Source organism: Thrips palmi, unplaced genomic scaffold (assembly GCF_012932325.1).
Source record: "Thrips palmi isolate BJ-2018 unplaced genomic scaffold, TpBJ-2018v1 HiC_scaffold_4, whole genome shotgun sequence".
NCBI classification, from domain to species: domain Eukaryota; kingdom Metazoa; phylum Arthropoda; class Insecta; order Thysanoptera; family Thripidae; genus Thrips; species Thrips palmi.
The window spans coordinates 5,117,239-5,137,126 of NW_023144631.1; the positions used below are offsets into that span (position 1 = coordinate 5,117,239).

Genomic DNA, 19,888 nt, shown 5'->3' on the forward strand with positions numbered 1-19,888 from the left:
TCCAAAAGAAGGAAAAAGAGGGTAATGAAAAATAACAACGCATGGGACATTTACTTATCTTGTATTTAACAATCTTGACAGCTCAAATTCACATTAAGTAAAAAACTTGCTACATATCAATATGCCACCACACTGAGTTACTTATCAGCTTATTTTTTCACCCAGTTAGGGGTAGGAACATATTAATGTACATACTATGAGAATTATTATGTAACATGATTGCACATTCATCTACATGCAATCCAATAACAAAACACTCCGCAGGGGAAATGTCACTATCTTTGGCAACACTTGAACATGTTTCAACTAGAAAACAGAAGATTCAAAAGAAATTTTACCATTCTACTTCTGCTCAAATCACAGCTCCAACAATGAGCATGAAAAAAGATCATGCAAACAGACAAATAAACATAATCAGACAAAAAGTAAAACAAAGCCAAATACGTAACTCAGCAAACATAACAGAACAGTAATACATTAATGCAAATACAACTTCTAATCAATAAAATAACAGCTGATAAATAAATTTGAAAAATAAATTTGAAGGGACAAATAATAATAAGCTGGTCCCTCTTAAAAACCACAGACAAGCCACAGAATGACCATCACAGACAAGAAAAGATTTCATTTCTGAATAATGTCAATTCAATATACTCTTCAGATTCAGACCACTATATTTTTCTTAAGACTAGATCAAACCTTAGTGAAGATACAAAAATGTAAGACCTGCAAAGTCCACTACACCCAGATACCAAATCACTGATGCTAAAACAATATGACGGATTCATGAGATCACAATGGATGGTTGCCATGCCATATTAAGCCATGACCAGCATTAATCATTAAGTGTGGATTGAATATGAGCTTTGATTTGGAATCAGGTGCAGACAGAAGGAAATGCAGTCAATTAATACTTTCCAGACAGTCTCTAATATGAGTCCATGCTTGCAGGCCCTGAAAACACACAAAGGACACTGTAAGATTCAAACTTCCAGAAAACTTTTGAAATTAGTCAGAAATTTATCATGAAAAACAAATTTACCTTCCTCGCCATTTTCATTTGGAGCATTATGTAGCTAGCTAACGTTTCTCTCAGATCAATTACTTTTTGGCCCTGGAATCGTTGCACATCGATAAGGGCAGCACTTGTAAAGGTGCTTTAAAAAAATGCAACAAAATCAAAAATTAGCCACAAACTAATAAGAAAATAGAGCAAAACATAAATTAAGACCCTGTAAACGAAAGTGGTTGATCACTTACTCTCTCTGATCTATGGTGCTGCTCACACTCTCTTTATGTTCCTCTATTCTTTGCTCTAGAACGCTGACACGCTCTTCACGAAATTCATCAGTGTCAATAGTGCCAAATATACGAGACATAATGCTGGTTTTTCCTGCACACAGAAACAAATATGTTCTAAGTAGGACAAAGGGAAAAAACAAGTGGCGGAAGACCATTTCAATTATACCTTGTTGTACTCTCTCTAGTTTGGTGAGATGTTGTTGCACCATATCCTGCGCTCTCTCGACTTGAAACTGCAACATTTCATGGCGACAGCAAACAGTGTAAAGAGCACCAGCCGAAAACAAGTACTCCTTAAGCTGATCAGCAAGAAGTTCTTCTTCTTCCAAAGCTGTGTCAATACCAGCAGCAACACTATCAAAATAATGACCAGCTTTCTTCAGGGAGGAAGGAGAGAAAAATAAATTAATTTAATTACAAGACCACAGAGTACCAAGCAGGAATGGAAAATAAGTATCATCTTACCTGTAATCCGTCTCCCATGTCTCTTTCCACTGCACTCCATTCACTAAAAATTCTGCCGTAATTGGCGTGTAGCTTGTGAATTCCATACAACCTTTCAGCCAAAGCAGCTCTGACTCTTAAAATATTAGTCATGTTATTCTGAAGAAAGAGTAAGTAAATATTATTATCCTCATCATTCTCCTATCATAAAAAACGAAAATTACTAACAAGAGTTTTAGGAAAGTACCTGTAGCTCATTGCTGTAATTTTTTATCTGTTCAAATCGTTTATCAAGTTCTCTGAGACCAATCATTGATTTCAGCTTTGACTCTGCAAATTGCTGAAGATAGCCTGTAACAAATTAGAAATTAAGAAAAACAATTTTTAAGAGAGTAAAGGTATCACAAGTGTACAGCTTAATTACCATGTTCTTTGGCATTCGGTTGCCACCCTTGTTCTTGCTGAAGGAATGCCAGGAATTGCGGATTAAAAGACAGGATAGGATGAGATGCAATACGTAGCAAGAAATTCTGAACAAGAAGAAAAATTAAGAATAACCAGATGTAAAAGGAAAAAACATACTAGGAATTATCATTAAAAGAGTATGTTTAACTATATTGTACCTCCAAGCTAGCTCTTCTTCGGTCCACAAAGTCTGGATCAAATGTATCCGTGGATACTTTCTGCCAGGAGAACATAACTCGTTTCTCAGGCAAAGGAGGCAGAACAATGAAAGGATACATTTCTGACAAGTAGCTGTGCAAAACTTCAAATTCTGTGTATCTACGCCACAGGCTCCCCAGCCGCAACACAGACCCAGATTTTTGATTACTCAACCACTGTGGGTCATTGACCCTAAAACAAACACACAGATAAATTAAAAGCCCGAGTAGAAATGATGAAATGAACATAAACCTAGTGATAACACGTACTTGGTTTCAATTAAGTAAACAGTAAAATAATCGTGAAGATTGAGTGCACCATTGATGCGTTTCTCTGCTTCCGGTACATTGATATCCATATGTTTGAGAAGTGAGTCCTAAACACACCACAATTCATAACAATAAATCTTACAGTCAGATTAAGACGAATGGGCACTCATAGGTTTGGAAACACATCTCAATTGGAGCTCACGTAGGTTAGGACACAAGCATTCCTGACCATTTCCAAATTTGTACAGATGACGATCACATATATATTTTTTTAACAAAGAAAGAAAATCCCTCTGCCATAAACTTGACCTTTTTATCCGTTGAGTTGGGAACTGGCTCGACGGTAACTTGCCCCGTCCTAGTGTCATCAGAGGCAGTCGAGCTGACACCTGCTTCAGCCATTCTTGTTTATCAACTAGGAAGAGGGAGACAAGTAGACGACACTTTCTAGCAACCAGATTGAGACAACTGATGGAAAGATTAGCATTAACGGAAACGTTGCTAATGACAGATGTGCCTTCAAACAGTCGTCATCATCAACAGGCGGCAGGTTGCAGCGGTCTGGTCAGTGGTTTCTCTCGTGCTTCGCCCCGCCCACCCCCTCCCCCTCCCGTCTCCTTCCCCCTTCTCCTCAAAAAGAAGCGAAGGAAAGCGGAGAGTCCTCTTGCAGGGAAGTCAATACCAAGGTCAATATTGCTTTGGGCCCTTGGTTTGCCCGGGTACATATCGGTCCCGAACCCGACATTTCACTATCGTTCCCTAATAGACGCTCAGAAGGGTGGGAAAATAAAATTCAATGATAAATCATAGACCAAGTTTATTTTAAAGCAGCCAAGAAAACAAACAGTACACTTATGCTATGGTCAGAGGCAAGGAACAATTTTATTTTGTTTTGAAGAAATATGACAATTAAAAAACAAAGAACAGATATCAAGAATGGTAACCATAATTAAGAACAAAAAAATTGTGCTAACCATAAAATTTGAAAATTATCTAATAAATTTGTGACAGAATCACTTTCACAATTAACAATTAAAATATCACATTGATTCAAAATATGAGGTGCGAGTTTACATATACACAAGTATTGTACCAAACAATAAAAAATCTGACAAGTCGGAAAAAATTCATTTAAGTTACAACTAACAAACGCTTGCAAATTTGTGATTTCTGATCGGTCATATGGAACAGCTATTGAAATCAAGTATGATTAAAATGGACGATTGCAAAACTTTTCATCCTTTGGACAATTGTGGATAACCAAAATTCAAGGTTCTAGGAAACAGAAACCATTAAAATTACTGCTGGTCCCACATCCTTCACAAGGCCACTTCAACAACATTCACAGGAAACAAGGAAAAGAAAGACACAGGTATGTGATGATTTATCCATGGCATTAGATAACTGGTTGGGGACACCTTCACAGTTTAACATGTGGAGCACCCATCATCACATCCCAGGAAGAGCAAAGGTTATGAGAAAATACCTTTCAAGTTTTGACAAATAACCTTTATAGAAAATAGCATGTCATCCACAAATTAATGCAGTAAAACCCTTTACAATTCCAGTCTCAATCACTCATGAGCATGTGAAAAATAAAAATTTCTCCTAAAAATCAAGTACAAAACTCCTACATCCTTCCAAGTCTTGAAATTTCACTTTAAGTCTTCTGTGTGTTATCAGTCAGAAGTCCCATGCTGATGAGATGGCTCTTTCAGGAAACAATGCCTGCAAAAGAGACATTTTGATATTGATTACAAACACTTGAATACCTCATTGGTAAAGATTTAGTGAAATTATTTCAGTAAATACAAGGTATTGTAAGAAAAAGACAAGCGTGTTTCAACATACAAGCAGCATTGTGAAAATAAATCTCCTGGATTCAATGTGTCAGTAATCAATTGCGGCCCCAAAACCAGCCAAGGAGGGAACCTTGTGACTCATTAGCTGTAGTAATGCAGAAAATCAAAGCCAGTGTCATGTTAGCAAATAAATCATACGGTGAGCAGCAGGTAGAAACTCAAAGCAAGTGCTCAAACAAGCTAATAAGGGCTGCTACTATACAGTCTATTATTATTAAAATCTTTCTCCTCGAATGTGGAGGAATACTGATGCAAAATAAATTTGTATCACTACAACACTCAAATTATTCTCGTTAGTACTTACATGTTGGTGGCTCAGCATTATTTACGTCAATATTTGTGCTGCTATCAACAGGCTCAGAGGCTGGGACCAAGGTAAATTCACTGGCCGTTGGCTCACTTCCAGCTCCAGTTAAAACAGTAGGAGGGCTAGGGGATAAGAAACGCATCTGCTGCTGGTGACGATATTCACTATCTTCCTTCAACCTTTTATCATGGCTATAGCCAATTGTCCGTAACTCTGTGAGCCTGAGAAGACATCAAAACATGAAATTCTCTACCAATCCAAAACACAAAAAGCTCTATATGACTGGAGAAATACTTACTTATTTTGAAGGTTTGCCTGGTGTCCTTCTGGATTTACATTCTGGACATATGCAGCATTGGGAACATTAAGATTCTCTAAAGAAACACTGGCATTAAGCTCAGCACCTTGCAAATTTGTTGTAAATGAAATATTTCTGTCATCGGGTTGACTAGAAAGGAGTTGTCGCAACCGCTCCCTTAACTCTTCATTAGTACGAATGGCATTACTTAAACGAAGCTGCAAACCATCACGTTCCTCCAACAACTGTAAAACAAATATATTATTGGCATGCTCAGAGAAAAGTACTCAAGCATATGAAAAATTTAACCATTAAACTTAAGTCACCTGTGTGAGTTCCAGAGTAAGCTCCTCACACCGAACATCACGCTCGTGAAGCTGATAGAGAGCAAGATCCAGTTCACTTGACAAATTCTTATCAGAAGAACTCATGACTGGAATGCCTGTAGGAACTAAAGCTGGAGTATTCTCCCGAATATCAGGAATGGAAAGCTGAGCTGAAGCCGCTGATTGAGAAGGATTCTCATGTGTTGACTGAGGGACTTCCTGTAGCCTTCTTTCTAGTTCAGCCTGCTTGGAGAGAAGTTCAGACTCAAGCCTCTTTTTGGACTCTTCACTCACTGCTAAGTTAATCTGGAGACTTTCGATTTCTTTATCCTTGGCAAATACAACATTTTGCAGCTCTTGGCATTTCTCTATCTGACTATTAAAATTCAATTTTAATTCAAGACTTTCATCATTATTTGCAGCATGAAGGTGCATGGTCTGAAGTTCTGTTTGTAGGTCACTAATTGTCTTCTTAGCTGCCTCTAGTTGGGTCTTGTGGTATTCAATCATTTGGCCCCACTCTTGCTCAGATTCTTCCATAGACCTTCTCAGAGTTTCTATCATTCTTTTTTCTTTCTGGATTTCATTCTCTTTCATCTGCAGTTGTTCCTCCATCCCTTGTGCAGTATTGCTAGCAATGGATTCAAAAATGTCAACAGCTGCCTGCTCACCAGAAGGAACAATGCTGCCCCAATTCAAAACAGAACTATTAGGGGAAGAGCCTTGCACAGAATGTTCATGAGCAAAGAATGTTTCCTGTACGGGAGTTGGAAACAGAGATGCACCATCAGCAGTTGGAGTGACAGATTTTTCTTCCAGAACCCGTACCTGTTCCTGCAGTTTAACAATTTCCTGACTTTTGGCTTCCAATTGACTTTGACTCTGTTCCAATTGAAGCAACAGCTCTCTCCTGGACTCATTTAACTGACTGCATTGAGTCTGGAAATCAGAATTGTCGGCAGACACAGCTTGAAGTTGAGTAATAGTTTCCTCCAATTGTTTCTCTGAAATACTCAGTTTTCCCTCAAGTTCTTCAACCTTCTTAACTACATCTGCGGTATCATCTTGGATTGAGGCTGTAGAGGCTAGTTCAGCACAAGCAGATTCATAATCCATTTTCAAAGAGTCATAAACGTCTTGGAAATAGGTTTTTTCATGTTCCAAACGTTCAATCATGCCTTTCTGTTGGGCTAGAAGTGCATCAACCTGAGTGCGTTGTTCACTGTCAGCAAGACACTGGCTACGAAGTTTCTGATATTCCTGCATCAAACTTTCATAGTTTGCATTCCATGTGTGATTTTCTTTCAAGAGTTGTTCAATTTCAACAGGATTAAGAATCTCAGTGGATGGAGGCAATTTTGGTGTTTCTACAGTATTAACACTTTCTGACGCAGATACTTCTTTTTCTTCCCTACCCTCCTCTAGCTCTCTTATCTTCCATTCAAGTGCTTGAACTTGGTTGGTAAGATCTTTGCTACGCTTCTGCCACATTTCCACTTCTACATCCTGCCGTTCTTTTGCTTCTAACATACGATCATTGGCAGAGGAGAAAACGTCAACTTGCTTCAGCAGTCGATCACGTTCAGTTTTGACCACACTGAACTCAGCTTGAACATCTTTAAGCTCTTTCTCCAAGTTTTGCATCTGCTTCATTCTCTCTTCTTCAATAGCTTGATCCAAGCTGTCGAAAGGTGAGTCTGTAGATCGAGTTTTGCCAGCAATATCATCATATTTACTTTTCAGATCTTTCAATTTGCGTGTAAGTTTGGCAGCTCTTATTTGGGAAGCCTTTAAATCTTCGGCAAGTTGAGTCTTATCCTTTTCCAATTCTGCATTTTCCACTTGTAAGAGCTCTATCTTTCCTTGCAAAACTGAAATTGAGTCATCTGCTGGGGGAACATTTTGAATCTTCTGCTGATGATGCTCAGCCTCTAGGTGAGCACTCTCAACTCCCCAGCCCCAGCTATCATCTTCATTCATCAAAGCATCTGTGTCAGAAATCAAGGGGGGACTTGTAGGACTCAAAGCACTTGATGCTGATTGTGATAGTAATTTGATTTCGGCTTGAAGAGTCTCTATTTGTAGCAAAGCCGAGTTCTTTTCTGACAACAATTTAGCTAATTGTTGTTGTAAATCTTGCACTTCAATTGCGAGTGAGGCAGGCTTCTCCGATGCACTGTCTTCGGCAGATGGCCTCTGAGATGTCACCATTCCACTTAGTTCTGATTCCATTTGAGTAATATTACTTTCCATCAAGGACTCATCAGCCTTTTCCTCATCTAAGGAATCATTTTGAATTTCTCCACTGTTAAAGCCAGTACCACTATCTTGCAATGAAGATACATGAGTGTCCAATGTCTTCGGTATCCTAGGCCTTGCATCAGCATCCTTTTGAGCTCTATCTTTCAATTCCCCTTCAGCCCTCTGCTTGTCATATTCTTCAGATTCAAATCTCAACTGTAATTCTCTCAGCTCATTTTGAAGCTTGACAGAAGCAAGTTTCTCTTGTTCATTACATTCCTCAGACTTTTGTAAAGCTGCAGTTAGTTCAGAAACCTTCAGCTGTAGGTTGTTTAACATAGAGTGAGAAGATTCTAGCTCAATCTTGGTAGCATTTAGCTGTTCAGTAAGAACATCTAAATTGGCAACAAGGCTGTATTTTTCAGCTTCAAGAGAAGTTTTAACCGACAGTAAAGAGTCCAATTGTTCGGTCAAATTGTTAATTTTAGTCTGCAAATCATTAACTTCTGATGGGATTTCGAAAAGAGAGGATGCCGGTTTGAAAGCGTCTAGTATCGAGACAGAGCTTGCTGTATCAATTTGAGATGAGCTGACAGCCTCTTGATGAGTCATTTTCTCATGCATGTGGAATGCATCAGAAACTTCTTGCTTCTCGTTGGGATGATTGAAAAAAGAAGCACTTGATTCTGGGGCGCCCATTTGAAGCTGCATCAAACGTTGCTGATAAGTTTCAATTTCTGATGATTTCTGTGCAAGTTGCTTTCGAAGGGATTCCACTTCATCAGTATTCAAATGAGGAGTGGCCAACTGCGAATAGCTTTCATCTTTCTGAATTTGTTGCTTAGCTTCTTGCAGTTGCTGAGATAAGCTAAACAGTTTCTGTTCATATTGATCCTTCTCATTTATCCAAGAAGAATTTTGCTGAGACAAATCATCTGACTTCAACATGAGTTCATGTTGCAAATGAGAATTGGATTGTGAAGCATGTGAAAGTTGCTCATTGAGTTCTTTCATTTCTTCTTCAGATTTATGAAGCTGTAGCTGTAATTCAGTTGTGTGTTGTGTTGCCTCATCAAGCTTCTGTTGCAACATTTCACTTCTTTCTGTAGCATTGTCACAATATGACTGCAGTTCTAACATTTTCGAATGGGAGGCTTCCATTTCCTGCTCTACTGTAAGCAATTTTGATTTCCACATTTCACATTCCTCATTCAGTTTTTCCCAATTTAATTTCAGATCACTCTGCTGTTGATTGGCATTATGAAGCTCATTTTGAATGTGATTGTAGTGAGTATCAGATTCCTCACATCTTATTTGAAGGTCTTTAATGATGTTATCCTTTTCACTTAATTGCAGTTGCAGTGAATTAGTGCTTTCGATCAGGGAGTCCAACTGATCTTTTGTTTCTTTAAGCTGTCTCTCAAGACTGTAATATTTCTCACTTTCTTGCTGAATCTGTTGTGTTAGATCCCACCGTTCTCTGTTAAGATTGTTCACAGCATCTTCAAGATTGATTTTCTCTGCTTCTTTAGAGTCAAGATGTTGTTTAGTTTCTGTCAAAGTACTCTCCAAAACTTGGATGCTTTGCTCTGCATCAAACAGTTTCCTGTGAATAACTGCATCACTCTCAGCTACAATAGACTTTATTTTGTTTTCAAGAGCTGCTGTACGGTTTATGACTCTAGTAACAAGGTTACTAAGCTCTGCAAACATCTTGCGTTCACCATTTACATCAGGCTTATTTTTAAGCCTTTCAATGATCTGATTATGCAGGGATGCAAAAGAACTACTGAATACATCCATAGTTTTCACTTTCTCCTGTTCTAATACAGGAAGAACATCATTAGGAGAATTAGTGTTCAAAGACACAAGGAGGTTCTCTACCTCAACCTGGAAACTTTCTGGAGATGGAAGTGGGTCAAGATCCTGAGCAACTTCAACACATTCTTCAGCAATAGCAAGACTCTCATTAGCATACTGAAGTTTGTTTCGTTCTTGTTCCAATTGTTGTTGGAGATTTGCCGCCAGTTCTTGATGTTCTTTCAACATAATTTCCAATCTCTCCTTTTCTTGTTGATAGAAACCCACCTCCTGCGCACGTTGCTCATGCATATCAGTGATAGCAGCATTCTTCTCAGCTAGAAGTGCTTCAAGCTCAGTTTGCTTTTCTATCAAATCTGTACGTACCTTCTTTTCTTTAGCAAGTTTGATTTTAGCTTGCTTAGTGAAAGTTTCCAGCTTGGTTATAGCTGCTATTTTCTCCTCCATTTCCAAATCAAGTTGATTTTTGATAGAAATCAGTTCTCCTTGCAAGGCAGAGACCATATGACTCTCCGCTTGTTGACTCTGTTCCGCATGGGCTGTGTTTAATTTCTCAAGAGAAGCAGATTTCTCCTCAATCAAAAGCTGCAACTCTTCTACATGTGCCTGCAAACCAGCTACTTTAGCCTCCAGATCAACAATGACAGCCGATTTTTCACCAAGCTGCTGACTGAGGTTCAGCACATCCATTTCTCTGCCAGCCAGTTTATCAGCTGCTTGGCTGAGCACTTCATCCTTTTCTGCCATTTCTGTCTGCCATTTCTCCAACATATCTTGCTTCTCCCTTGACAGCTGATCAACTTCCATTTGATGGGTCTGAATCGCTGTTTCATACCTGTTCACTCTTTCTTCCAACTCTTTGTTAGCTAGAGTTTTCACTTTGAGGTTCACAACTATTTTCTTGTATTTCTCTACTTGAGCTTTGAGTTTACTTTCAAGCCGAGTACATTCATCCCTCTTCAGTTCCAGTTCCCCAGAAGCTTCAATCAATTCCCTCTGAAGCTGTGATGTGTCTATGGAAGAATTTTGATCCATGGAAGTCTTATTTCCATCAACCTGTTCGCCTGCAGTTGCTGAAGTTTTTAATAATGACAGTGATTCCTTCAATGTTCCATTTTCTTCTTGAAGCATATTGACTGAGGCCTCAAAAGACATAATTTGAGACTCTAGAACCCTGATGCGCTCTTTCAATTCCTCACTATCAGGATTAACAGCTGGAGTAGAAATGAGGTTGTCAATTCTCTCAAGGTTGGCTCGGACTAGCGCCTCTAATTCTTGTACCTCAATCTGTTTATCTCTTATAGACTGCTCCAAATGTTGTACTTTAGTCATCAGAATTCTTTCACCGCGACTTATTTCTTCATCTGATGATTTGGCATCAGACACCGAATCCTGACCAATGGACTGAAGACTTCTCTGAGAACTGAGGTCTGATAATGCCGAAACAAGCTCATCATTCTTCTCCTTGAACTGTTTTTCCAAAGCAACGTAGCGAACCTCCCATTCTTGCACAGCACTTCTGGCATCTTTCAACTCGTCCTGTAGATCAGAGTGTAAGTCTGCCTTAGGGAAAGATCCCACCCGTTCAAGACAGTCCTTTAGATGCTGAATTTCGTCTTCTCTATCGACAAGTTTAAGTTTCAACTCATTAGCTTCCTCCATGACAGCTGCATAGGATGATAGCTGGTCCTCTACTTCAATCAGCTTCATTTCTGAGACAACCTTTTGATTTTGTAGTTCTTGTATAGTCTTCTCAAGTTCATTAATTTTCTGTTCTTGGGTACCTGAATTGAAAAAGAAAGTTTAAATAAATCATTTGGTTAAATTAAATCAACACTAAATGAAAACATTGGGTTCATAAGGCTAGCACAAGAAGACCATTTGCGGTGAATTTAAAGGTTGTCAAATAAATATTTTAGGCAGGAGAGAAATAAAGCAGTTGCACCGGGTTATGAACTTAAACCAAAGCTTTGTACATCAAGAATGAAGATTTTTTTTTCTTTCTAGGATGCATACCAACCAGAACCAACACCAAACCCCATAGCAGGAACCCATAGCAACCGATAATTTATCTTTAAGGAGTGCCTACCTGTGCTCTCCTCAATCTCAATTATGTGTAATTGCAGATTACCTTTCTCCTCCTCCAATTCTGCTATGTGATTTTGAAGCTGAACAACTTCTCCACTCAAATCTGATTCCTGAAATGATTTTACAAAAATTAAACAAAACCAATTTGATTGATTGCATAGTCTAGAACACTTGTTTTGTTGTTGTTGTTGTTGTTGTTGTTTACCTTTCTTAAACTGTCAATTTGTTTATTTAAAGTTTTAACTTTAGCCTTATGGTCAGCTTTAAGTTTGACAGTTAACTTATTAGCTTCACTCAGGGCTTGAGAAAGCTCATCTATCTTTGACTTGGCATCCTCTAGACCTGAGGCTTCCTTTGGAGCTTCCTTCAGACGATTAAGTTCTGCAAGAAGTTCAGCATTCTGAGATGCGAAATCATCCCGAGATGACTCCGCCGCTTTGACATTCTGTTCTGCCTGAGCTAGCCTGAGTAAAATTAAGACAATATTGAAACATAAATAAGTGAAACAATGGAAGAAAATTTTGTAACAGAGATGCTAGTAGGCAATAAAAACATATACTAACCTAGATGCATTATTTTGAAGTTGCACATTTAATTGATCAATTTCTGCGTTTAAACCAGCTTCGATTCTTACAAAATTTTCTTGCATCATTTGCATCTGCAGTCTCGTTTCTTCTAACATATCCACATTGGCTCTCCCTAAAAATTAAAGTTTGTATCAGTTATCTTTCTTTTTTAAGCACATAATTATTGATATCAATTCTAGCCTACAGAGGTAGAGAGATTCCAAAACTCACATTTTTTTGACATATCCTCAGAGAGGAGACTAATTGCCTGTGTTCTGGCTTCAATCACACAATCCTTCTCTTTAAGATTTTCTTGAAGTTCAAGAATGACATTCTGAAGATCTATGACTTGGGAAGACAAGTTTTTAACATCATTCTCTTTCTGAAGCAGCAATGTTGAAACATCCACTGGCTCAGAAACCTGTGGAAAGAAGACAAGAAAGTAGAATGAGATAATTGAAAGCTGAGTAGGCAAGCAGACATGTCAAGCTACACCTTACTCACCGGCTCTTCACAAACAGATGATACAATCGGCACTTGTCCATCTTGCAGTTGCTGAATTGTAACATCCCTTTCTTCCAGTTCATGTCGGAGTTGTTCCACCATGACTTCCATACTACGAGTATCTTCTGACAGCTCCTGGCCATGGCGCTCAAACTTGAGCCTTCAATGTCATTTAAAAAAGGGTTTAAATTTAAAAACTAAAGAAATGCACTCGAATCCATATCATTGTCAATCTCTCCTTGCTGATCATACCTGTTTTGCTCCAACTGCTCCCGCAAAATGTTAATTTTACCCTTGTTTGCTGAGGTAGGTGTTTGCTTCCTGGCAGTGTTTTTAGGTGATGCACTACTCTGGTCTTTGCCCCCTTTAGCTTTATTATCATCTTTGTCATTTGCACCAGAAGCTCGCTTGGCCTTGGTACGAGACTTAAGAAGTGACAGTTTGGACTTTAGGAGCTAGAAAATAGCAGATTTATGATAGCAAAGCCCAGTAACCACAGTATGAAACAAAAAGTACTTTGAAAAGCTCCTTCCCCAGGATTTAAAAAAAAAATCTGAAATAAAAATTACAAACCTCATTTTTTTGCTCTTTACTTGCTAGCTGAAGCTCGTCTTGTTCTAATTTTTCTTTCAGCTGGGCTGCTAACGTCCGTTGCTGTTCAATTTGCTCCCTGACATCCTCTGTGTCAGGGGGAAAACTTTCTTGGTCTTCCATGGTTTAGGTTAGATGGGTTTAGCAGTTAAACGCATCATCAGTGGTTATCATACTGGGCCTAGGAACAGAGGTCCTATGAAATTCCCATTTAACTGATTCAATTGGTCATAAGAGAATCGCAACAAAACAACTGAGAGAATAATGAAAAAAAAGAGAGGAGGGAGGGCAGATGTCAAACACGCTCCCCGAGTGAAGAAGACAGGGTGTTAAAAGTAATATTTTGACACAAGCTGAAAACAGCTCTGATCAAATACTATTCTGTAAAAATCTAGCAACCTTGTCAAATTTGTAGAAACTAAAACACTACAGTGCCTGCAAATAATGAACATGGAACCATGGATTTGAAATTATCTGACATAACAACATACATAATGTAAATGTTGATGACAACATCTGGAACATTGGATGTTGCAAAACATACATACACTTCGAGGTTATGTTCATCATACACGTCACTCAACAGCTGACTGTCATCAGGGCCAACAACTATGAAACGCAAAGTTTCCGATTTTTCCTGTTTCTTATTTTAACCGAATAGGACTTACCACGTATGAGATGGAACAAAACTGAAATAAAATTTCTAATATAGTGATTAAAGCATCCTCAGTGCCCTTTTCTTGAATTTCATTTTAAATTTGTGTAAATTATCTTTTTTTAAACGCCGAGAAGGCGGTGAACAAAAATGGTGGCCAGTTGTTACATGTGGGTTGAGGTCTTCTGCTAAATTGTTTCAAAACATTTACTTTTTCTTCTTTGGACATTGATTCTTTGACGATTACGACTGACACTCACCCTGAGGGAAAATGTCGACTGCATATCCGGAGCGTGACGACCCGAGATTCAGAATAACGCCCTTCCAACAAATGGCTTCGTCCTGCACCGGCGCTCTTTGCACTTCATTATTAGGTAAGATTGTGATGGTGTGCCTAGGTGTGACACCACCTCCTTGGATATGATGCAACAGGGCTCCATCGCGCTCTTATTTTTAATGCGAATTAAAACATACATACCCATTCTCAGGCGCTCTACCCGGCTTCTTGCTCGATCTCTTCATGAGGAGCTGTTGCCTATGCATTCCCTTTGGTGTTGGAAATCAAAACCAGTTCCTGTGGACACCTGCTGCAGGGTCATTGTGATATGTGAACTTGCTAAGTACAATGACATCTTTATTTCAGTCACTCCGCTGGATGTTGTGAAGATTCGCCTTCAAGCTCAACAAAAAGCGCTTCTGTCAAATAAATGTTTTCTCTACTGTAATGGTCTGATGGATCACCTCTGCCCCTGCGTAACTTCTCCAGGGGGGCCTACAAATTGGTATCATAGAAATGGTCAATTTAATGGAACTATTGTAAGTACCAGTATCTAAAGCTTTATCACAATTTTCAATATATGTCTTAATTATCACAAAATCATTCTTGCAGGATGCGTTTGTCAAGATATCTCGGGCAGAAGGAGTGTATTCCTTATGGAGTGGCCTTGGTCCGACACTAGTTTTAGCAGTACCAGCTACTGTTCTATATTTTGTAGCATACGAACAAATCCGAACAAGAGCCAAAGACATGCATTCAAAGCGAATTGGCAGGACTGAACAACCCTTTTGGATCCCACTTTTAGCTGGAGCTTCTGCCAGAGTTTTAAGTGCATCAGTTGTTAGCCCTCTAGAGCTTATTCGCACTAAAATGCAGTCTAAGAAACTTACTTACCTTGGTTGGTACTTGGCTAGGTTTCCTTTGTTTTTGGAGATTTTTCCTCTGCTTTTAATATTTTTGAACTGATGGAGTATGTCTTCTATCTACTTGTTTCAGAGCTTGGTAGCACACTTCACTCCCACATTCAGGTGCATGGAATCGTCCCAGGTTTATGGAAAGGATTAGGTTCTACCCTATTACGGGATGTACCATTTTCAGGTCAGTGTTTCCTAATTGGAAAATAATTTGTCTGGATCAATACTCTCTAGAAATTGCAGTGTGAGTGAACAGACACAAATATCGTCTGCCAGAGTTGACACAGTGACTGACTTTGCCGTGACTGATGTAGCCATGAACGATCCTGTTTTAAGTCACAGCCTGAATCCTCACAGGATTATTCCTGGTCTAGCCTATCATGTTCATGTTACAAATATTTTCCCAAATTTTTTTTACAAAATGAAAAGAAATTGTTAGACAAAATTATGTGCAACTTTCTGCTTTCAATTTGCAGGAATATACTGGCTTAACTATGAAGGATTAAAAACACTTTTTAGCCAGCAATCCCCAACATTTGGCTTTAGTTTTGCTGCTGGTGCAGTTGCTGGTGCAGTACGTACTTCAGATTTTTTAATTATTACTATTATTTTAAAGTTTCAAAGTAATGCTCACATTTGATTTCTTTTTTTTTTTAAATTGTGTGTTTGCTTAGGTCGCAGCTGTATGCACCACCCCATTTGATGTTGTCAAGACCCATCAGCAAATTGAGATGGGAGAGAAGCAACTCTATGCAGGTAACTGACAATTATTGTTGGTGAACAAAGAATCCTTATTTTGTTTCCTCTTATTTCTTGTTCAGTGAAGGTAGTTTGTCCTGATACTATTCAATTTTCCTAAGCAATTTTTATTTTTATTGTTTCTTTTGGTTTCTTGCTGGCTTTGTGTTCTTTTCGGAACAACAGATTTAGAAACAGGTAATTCCAAGCTTTGTTTTGTGTTGAATGTGTGAAAGTCCATTGCTTTGATCCGTCCTTTCATGCGTTATTGTGGCTTGAATCGCATACGATTTGTACAGTGCCCCTTCTCCAGCAAGTTATTATCCTGATATGCAAACTCCTTATTCAGTGCAGCTGCCCTCTCTAATGATTTAGACAAGTTATCTTCATTAAACTCTTCCTGTTTTCCCTAGCTGATGCACCCACCCTCCCCTTTTTTTACTTGCCTATCTATGGTTTTAAACCTGCAAGTATTTATTTTAATTATATTGTTTTATTTTTTGTCTTGGTCAATTTCAGGATCAAAGCAAATATCTGGGGACAAATCAATGCAAGAAAAAGCAACCAGTAAGTACTTAAAAATATTTTTGCCCAACTTTTGAAATTAGTTTGGAGTTTAAAATTCTTATAGGGGTGCCTGCCTTTCTATTTTAGGGTCCAAGACAACGTTTGGTATTTTACGTCAAATCTGGCAGCAAAATGGAGTGTCTGGTCTATTTACTGGTGTTGTGCCCAGAGTAGCTAAAGTTGCTCCCGCATGTGCCATTATGGTGGCCACTTTTGAATATGGCAAAGGATTCTTTGAAAGCTATAATGCAGAAAAATACTTCAATAACCAAAGGTAACTTACAGCCAGAGTCAAAATTTGCTATGTACTTGCATTTATGTTTTGTTCTGTTGTACTGTACTGATTGAATTTTCTGTTTATTCATATTTTAGGTTGAGTCTTGAATGAAATACTGTAGGTAGAAGAAGAGAGGAGTGTTTTCCAAATCTGTGATAACCATGCAACTTAAGAGACACGTATGCTCTTACCTCCATACCCTGACTCGCATGGCACCAATATAGTTGCTGCAGGGGCACCGTACTATTAAAATTCTCTCATTTCACCAAACGATGGAGTTGACAATTGACAATATTTGTATTGTACAGTCATAGTTTAACTGTAAAATGCCCTTTTGCAAAAGGATACAGTTCATTCTTGACTTTGTTGAGATTCATTTTGTGGATCGTGTGTCGATTTGAATGTATATTACATTAGTTGTTAGGTAATAGTGACAAATAAAAAGAAATTATTTTAGTAATGGAATCTATTTTTGTCAGCACACCCTTGCTTCTGCCCAAGTGTCCAAATGGACGGCCCCGCGAATGCGCGGTCCTTCCCCTGCAGGTACTTTCAGGGCCAGTGCAGGCCGTGCAGGCTGCAGGGCTTACTGCCACTGGACTGATTGTTATCGAGAGTTCGCAGCATGCGCGGCACAAGGTTCGTGTTCGTGGAACCATCAACCAATCGGGAAACAGGCGCGCCTCCTGTTGCCGTAGAAACGGGAGCGGTTATTAGGTCACTTGCCCGGCAACGCGTGAGTCCGCCCTGCGATCGCCTCTGACGGCAATGAAAAGCCTGAAGCTGAATGTCGAATCGAAACCCGCAGCCGGACCCCTTGCGAACCAGCAGAACCAAGTTCCAGACCGCCTCAACGGCAGCGATGCGAGCGAACGCCAGCAAGGTAGGCACTGCTTGAGGACTCCACGCATGGCGAGCGAAGCGGTCAAACAGTGGTACTTCCCCCATACCTAAAGGCCGCCACTGACCCGTCGCGCTGACCGTCACCGCCTTGCCGCGGCTCGGTCCAGGCTTTGCCCCAGCGTCGCCGCAGCGCTACCGGTACATGCACGTCGTGCAACCGGACGCAGGCACGGCCATCCGCGCCGCCACCATGATGCCCCTGCTGCTGGACCGGCCCTTCGGCTGCCCCATGTGCGGATGCACCTTCACGACCCAGGCGGCATTGCGGAAGCACGTCAAGTAGGCCTCCACGCACAAAGGACACCAGCAGGGCGGGAACCCGCCGCTAAAACATTCTCCCTTGTGGCTACACAAGCACTGCTTCATTGTGAGGGCTTGGCAACTGCCCTCTCCTTGAACACCGCTTGCAGTGTGGCCCACGCGGTAAAATCCATTTCCTGAGATTCCCAGGAACAGCGGCCAATTCCCAGGAAGAGGCCGTGAAGCGCCTGTGAGATAGGCCACCGCTCAGGCCCGCAAGACACCGGTGAGGCGACGGTGGCCTACCTTGCCCCTGTCATCTTCACAGGGGCGAGGTAGGCCACCGTCTGCACGCCGGTGTGTTGCGGGACCGGGTGGTCGCCTATCTCGCAGGCGCTACCATTACCATTAAGGGCGAGACCACACATGATCGTATCGTGATCGTATGCCATTTCGGGTCCGACACATGCTCGCCTGCACTGCAAGGTGAATCCGCTGTTTTACATATCTGGACGCTCTGAGATGCGTGACTCCGTCCTTTTAGTGCCGTGCCTGTCCTCCAAGCGCGGCCAGCTCTAGGGCTGTCGGGCTGTCTAGGGCGAGCTTGATATGAATCGTGGTTCCACAGAAGACATTCCCCGTGCCCGAACCCACCGTGCAGCGGTCCCTGTTGCTGCCGCCCCATCGGCCAGCCTGCCGCGCATCCTAGTGGAGTGGCGAAGGACGACAAGCCTCTCCTGCCCCACACGTGCTCCCAATGCGGAAAGGTGGTTAGACAATGCAGCAGGGCCGACGTAGACGACTGTGGTTCCACGCCAACCCTACAATTTGCACTGGCCGTCCTATTTATTCCCTTCAAAAGTCGCAGTGATCCATCTTCGCACACTGACTCCGAGAGTCGTTTTCCTCGCTCTGTCCTCTCGCGCTCACGGGCGGTCGCGCGCGTGGGTAATGAGAGCGATGGGCGACGAAAACGAATAATCAATCAATCAATCAATCAATCAATCAATCAATCAATCAATCAATCAATCAATCAATCAATCAATCAATCAATCAATCAATCAATCAATCAATCAATCAATCAATCAAATCAATCAATCAATCCATCCATAATTAATTCAATCAATCGCATATCAAGCAATCATTCATTCAATCTGCAACGAGCTAACAATGTTGGCTCGGCAGTCGTTCCGCACGGCGGGCTACCTGGCCGTGCACCGGCGCGTGCACACGGGCGTGCGCCCCTTCTCGTGCTCGTGCGGCAAGGCGTTCGTGCGGCGCTGCAACCTGCGCGCGCACCTCGTGTCGCACACGCGCGAGCGGCCGCACGCCTGCCTGCGCCCGGACTGCGGCCAGCGCTTCCAGTTCCGGAAGCAGCTGGAGCGGCACGCGTGCGTCTCCAGCAGCGCCTCCAGTCCTTCCAGCGCTTACAGTGCGTCGCAGCAGGTACGGGCACACGACACGCGCAGTGGGACAGGAGAGCGGTGGAGGCGGCCAAACTTCCGGGCGCGTTTTGAGCTCCAGAGTCACTGAATGGGACTCGAACCGACCGAGTGGCCCCACCAATGGACTTGCTCTCCCAACGAGGAATCCATTGGTGGGGTCACACGTTCGGTTCTAGTTCCATTTAGCGACGCTCGAGATCAAAACGCGTGTAGAGTTTTGGCCGCCTCCACCGATCTTCTGGCCCACTGTGACACGCCCACAACAGCGAATCCGGAGACGGTCTTTGGAGAGGGAGTGAGGGCAAAGTGCGCCTGGGGGAAAAGGGGGGACCGGCACGCCCAGGAAGAAGGGTACTACAACCGAATCGACTTCTTTTGTTTATTGACTCGTTTATTGACACTAAACATCGAACCGCCGCAGACAAAAAAAATCGCAACCTGAATTCATCGACTTTATATCCTAGTATCACAGCATTAGCATAATCAGTCGGTTTCGCCTTCGGCTCCTCCACAGTCCGCATTCCGCGGTGGGCGAGGCCGCTGGGGGAGTCGGCTCCGTCCGTGTCCGTGACCTTGACTGTGTTCCCCAG

General features: G+C 41.3%; 4 protein-coding genes across 7 annotated transcripts; 2 read left to right on the top strand and 2 right to left on the bottom strand.

Annotated features, from left to right (window-relative positions):
- Positions 1-42: 42 nt before the first annotated feature.
- LOC117649522 (sorting nexin-4-like) lies at positions 43-3,267 on the bottom strand. The gene is made up of 10 exons (XM_034392393.1): positions 2,988-3,267; positions 2,679-2,785; positions 2,370-2,601; positions 2,171-2,276; positions 1,994-2,097; positions 1,768-1,905; positions 1,469-1,679; positions 1,261-1,393; positions 1,043-1,157; positions 43-954 (listed from the first exon to the last, which is right to left on the bottom strand). The coding sequence occupies exons 1-10, from the start codon at positions 3,078-3,080 to the stop codon at positions 904-906; spliced, it is 1,290 nt and encodes a 429-aa protein (XP_034248284.1). The 5' UTR covers positions 3,081-3,267; the 3' UTR covers positions 43-903.
- A 210-nt stretch (positions 3,268-3,477) lies between these two features.
- On the bottom strand, positions 3,478-13,883 carry LOC117649039 (protein lava lamp-like). 4 transcript variants are annotated; one of them, XM_034391410.1, is made up of 13 exons: positions 13,831-13,883; positions 13,265-13,463; positions 12,944-13,146; positions 12,692-12,851; positions 12,419-12,608; positions 12,185-12,320; positions 11,827-12,085; positions 11,623-11,731; positions 5,472-11,317; positions 5,146-5,390; positions 4,845-5,068; positions 4,530-4,625; positions 3,478-4,406 (listed from the first exon to the last, which is right to left on the bottom strand). In XM_034391410.1, the coding sequence occupies exons 2-12, from the start codon at positions 13,403-13,405 to the stop codon at positions 4,576-4,578; spliced, it is 7,563 nt and encodes a 2,520-aa protein (XP_034247301.1). In that variant the 5' UTR covers positions 13,406-13,463; positions 13,831-13,883; the 3' UTR covers positions 3,478-4,406; positions 4,530-4,575. The 4 variants fall into 4 exon arrangements, with proteins under 4 accessions (XP_034247301.1, XP_034247303.1, XP_034247300.1 ...); XM_034391412.1 differs by having other exon boundaries at positions 11,665-11,731; positions 13,774-13,867; XM_034391409.1 differs by having other exon boundaries at positions 13,774-13,867.
- A 174-nt stretch (positions 13,884-14,057) lies between these two features.
- LOC117649040 (solute carrier family 25 member 40-like) lies at positions 14,058-17,170 on the top strand. The gene is made up of 10 exons (XM_034391413.1): positions 14,058-14,311; positions 14,581-14,753; positions 14,827-15,112; positions 15,211-15,312; positions 15,605-15,702; positions 15,803-15,884; positions 16,053-16,064; positions 16,386-16,433; positions 16,521-16,707; positions 16,806-17,170. The coding sequence occupies exons 1-10, from the start codon at positions 14,209-14,211 to the stop codon at positions 16,819-16,821; spliced, it is 1,107 nt and encodes a 368-aa protein (XP_034247304.1). The 5' UTR covers positions 14,058-14,208; the 3' UTR covers positions 16,822-17,170.
- Positions 17,171-17,478: 308 nt separating this feature from the next.
- Positions 17,479-19,776, top strand: LOC117649542 (zinc finger protein 668-like). Its single transcript, XM_034392420.1, has 6 exons — positions 17,479-17,593; positions 17,721-17,892; positions 18,482-18,620; positions 19,039-19,242; positions 19,278-19,299; positions 19,763-19,776. The coding sequence occupies exons 1-6, from the start codon at positions 17,479-17,481 to the stop codon at positions 19,774-19,776; spliced, it is 666 nt and encodes a 221-aa protein (XP_034248311.1).
- Positions 19,777-19,888: the final 112 nt, after the last annotated feature.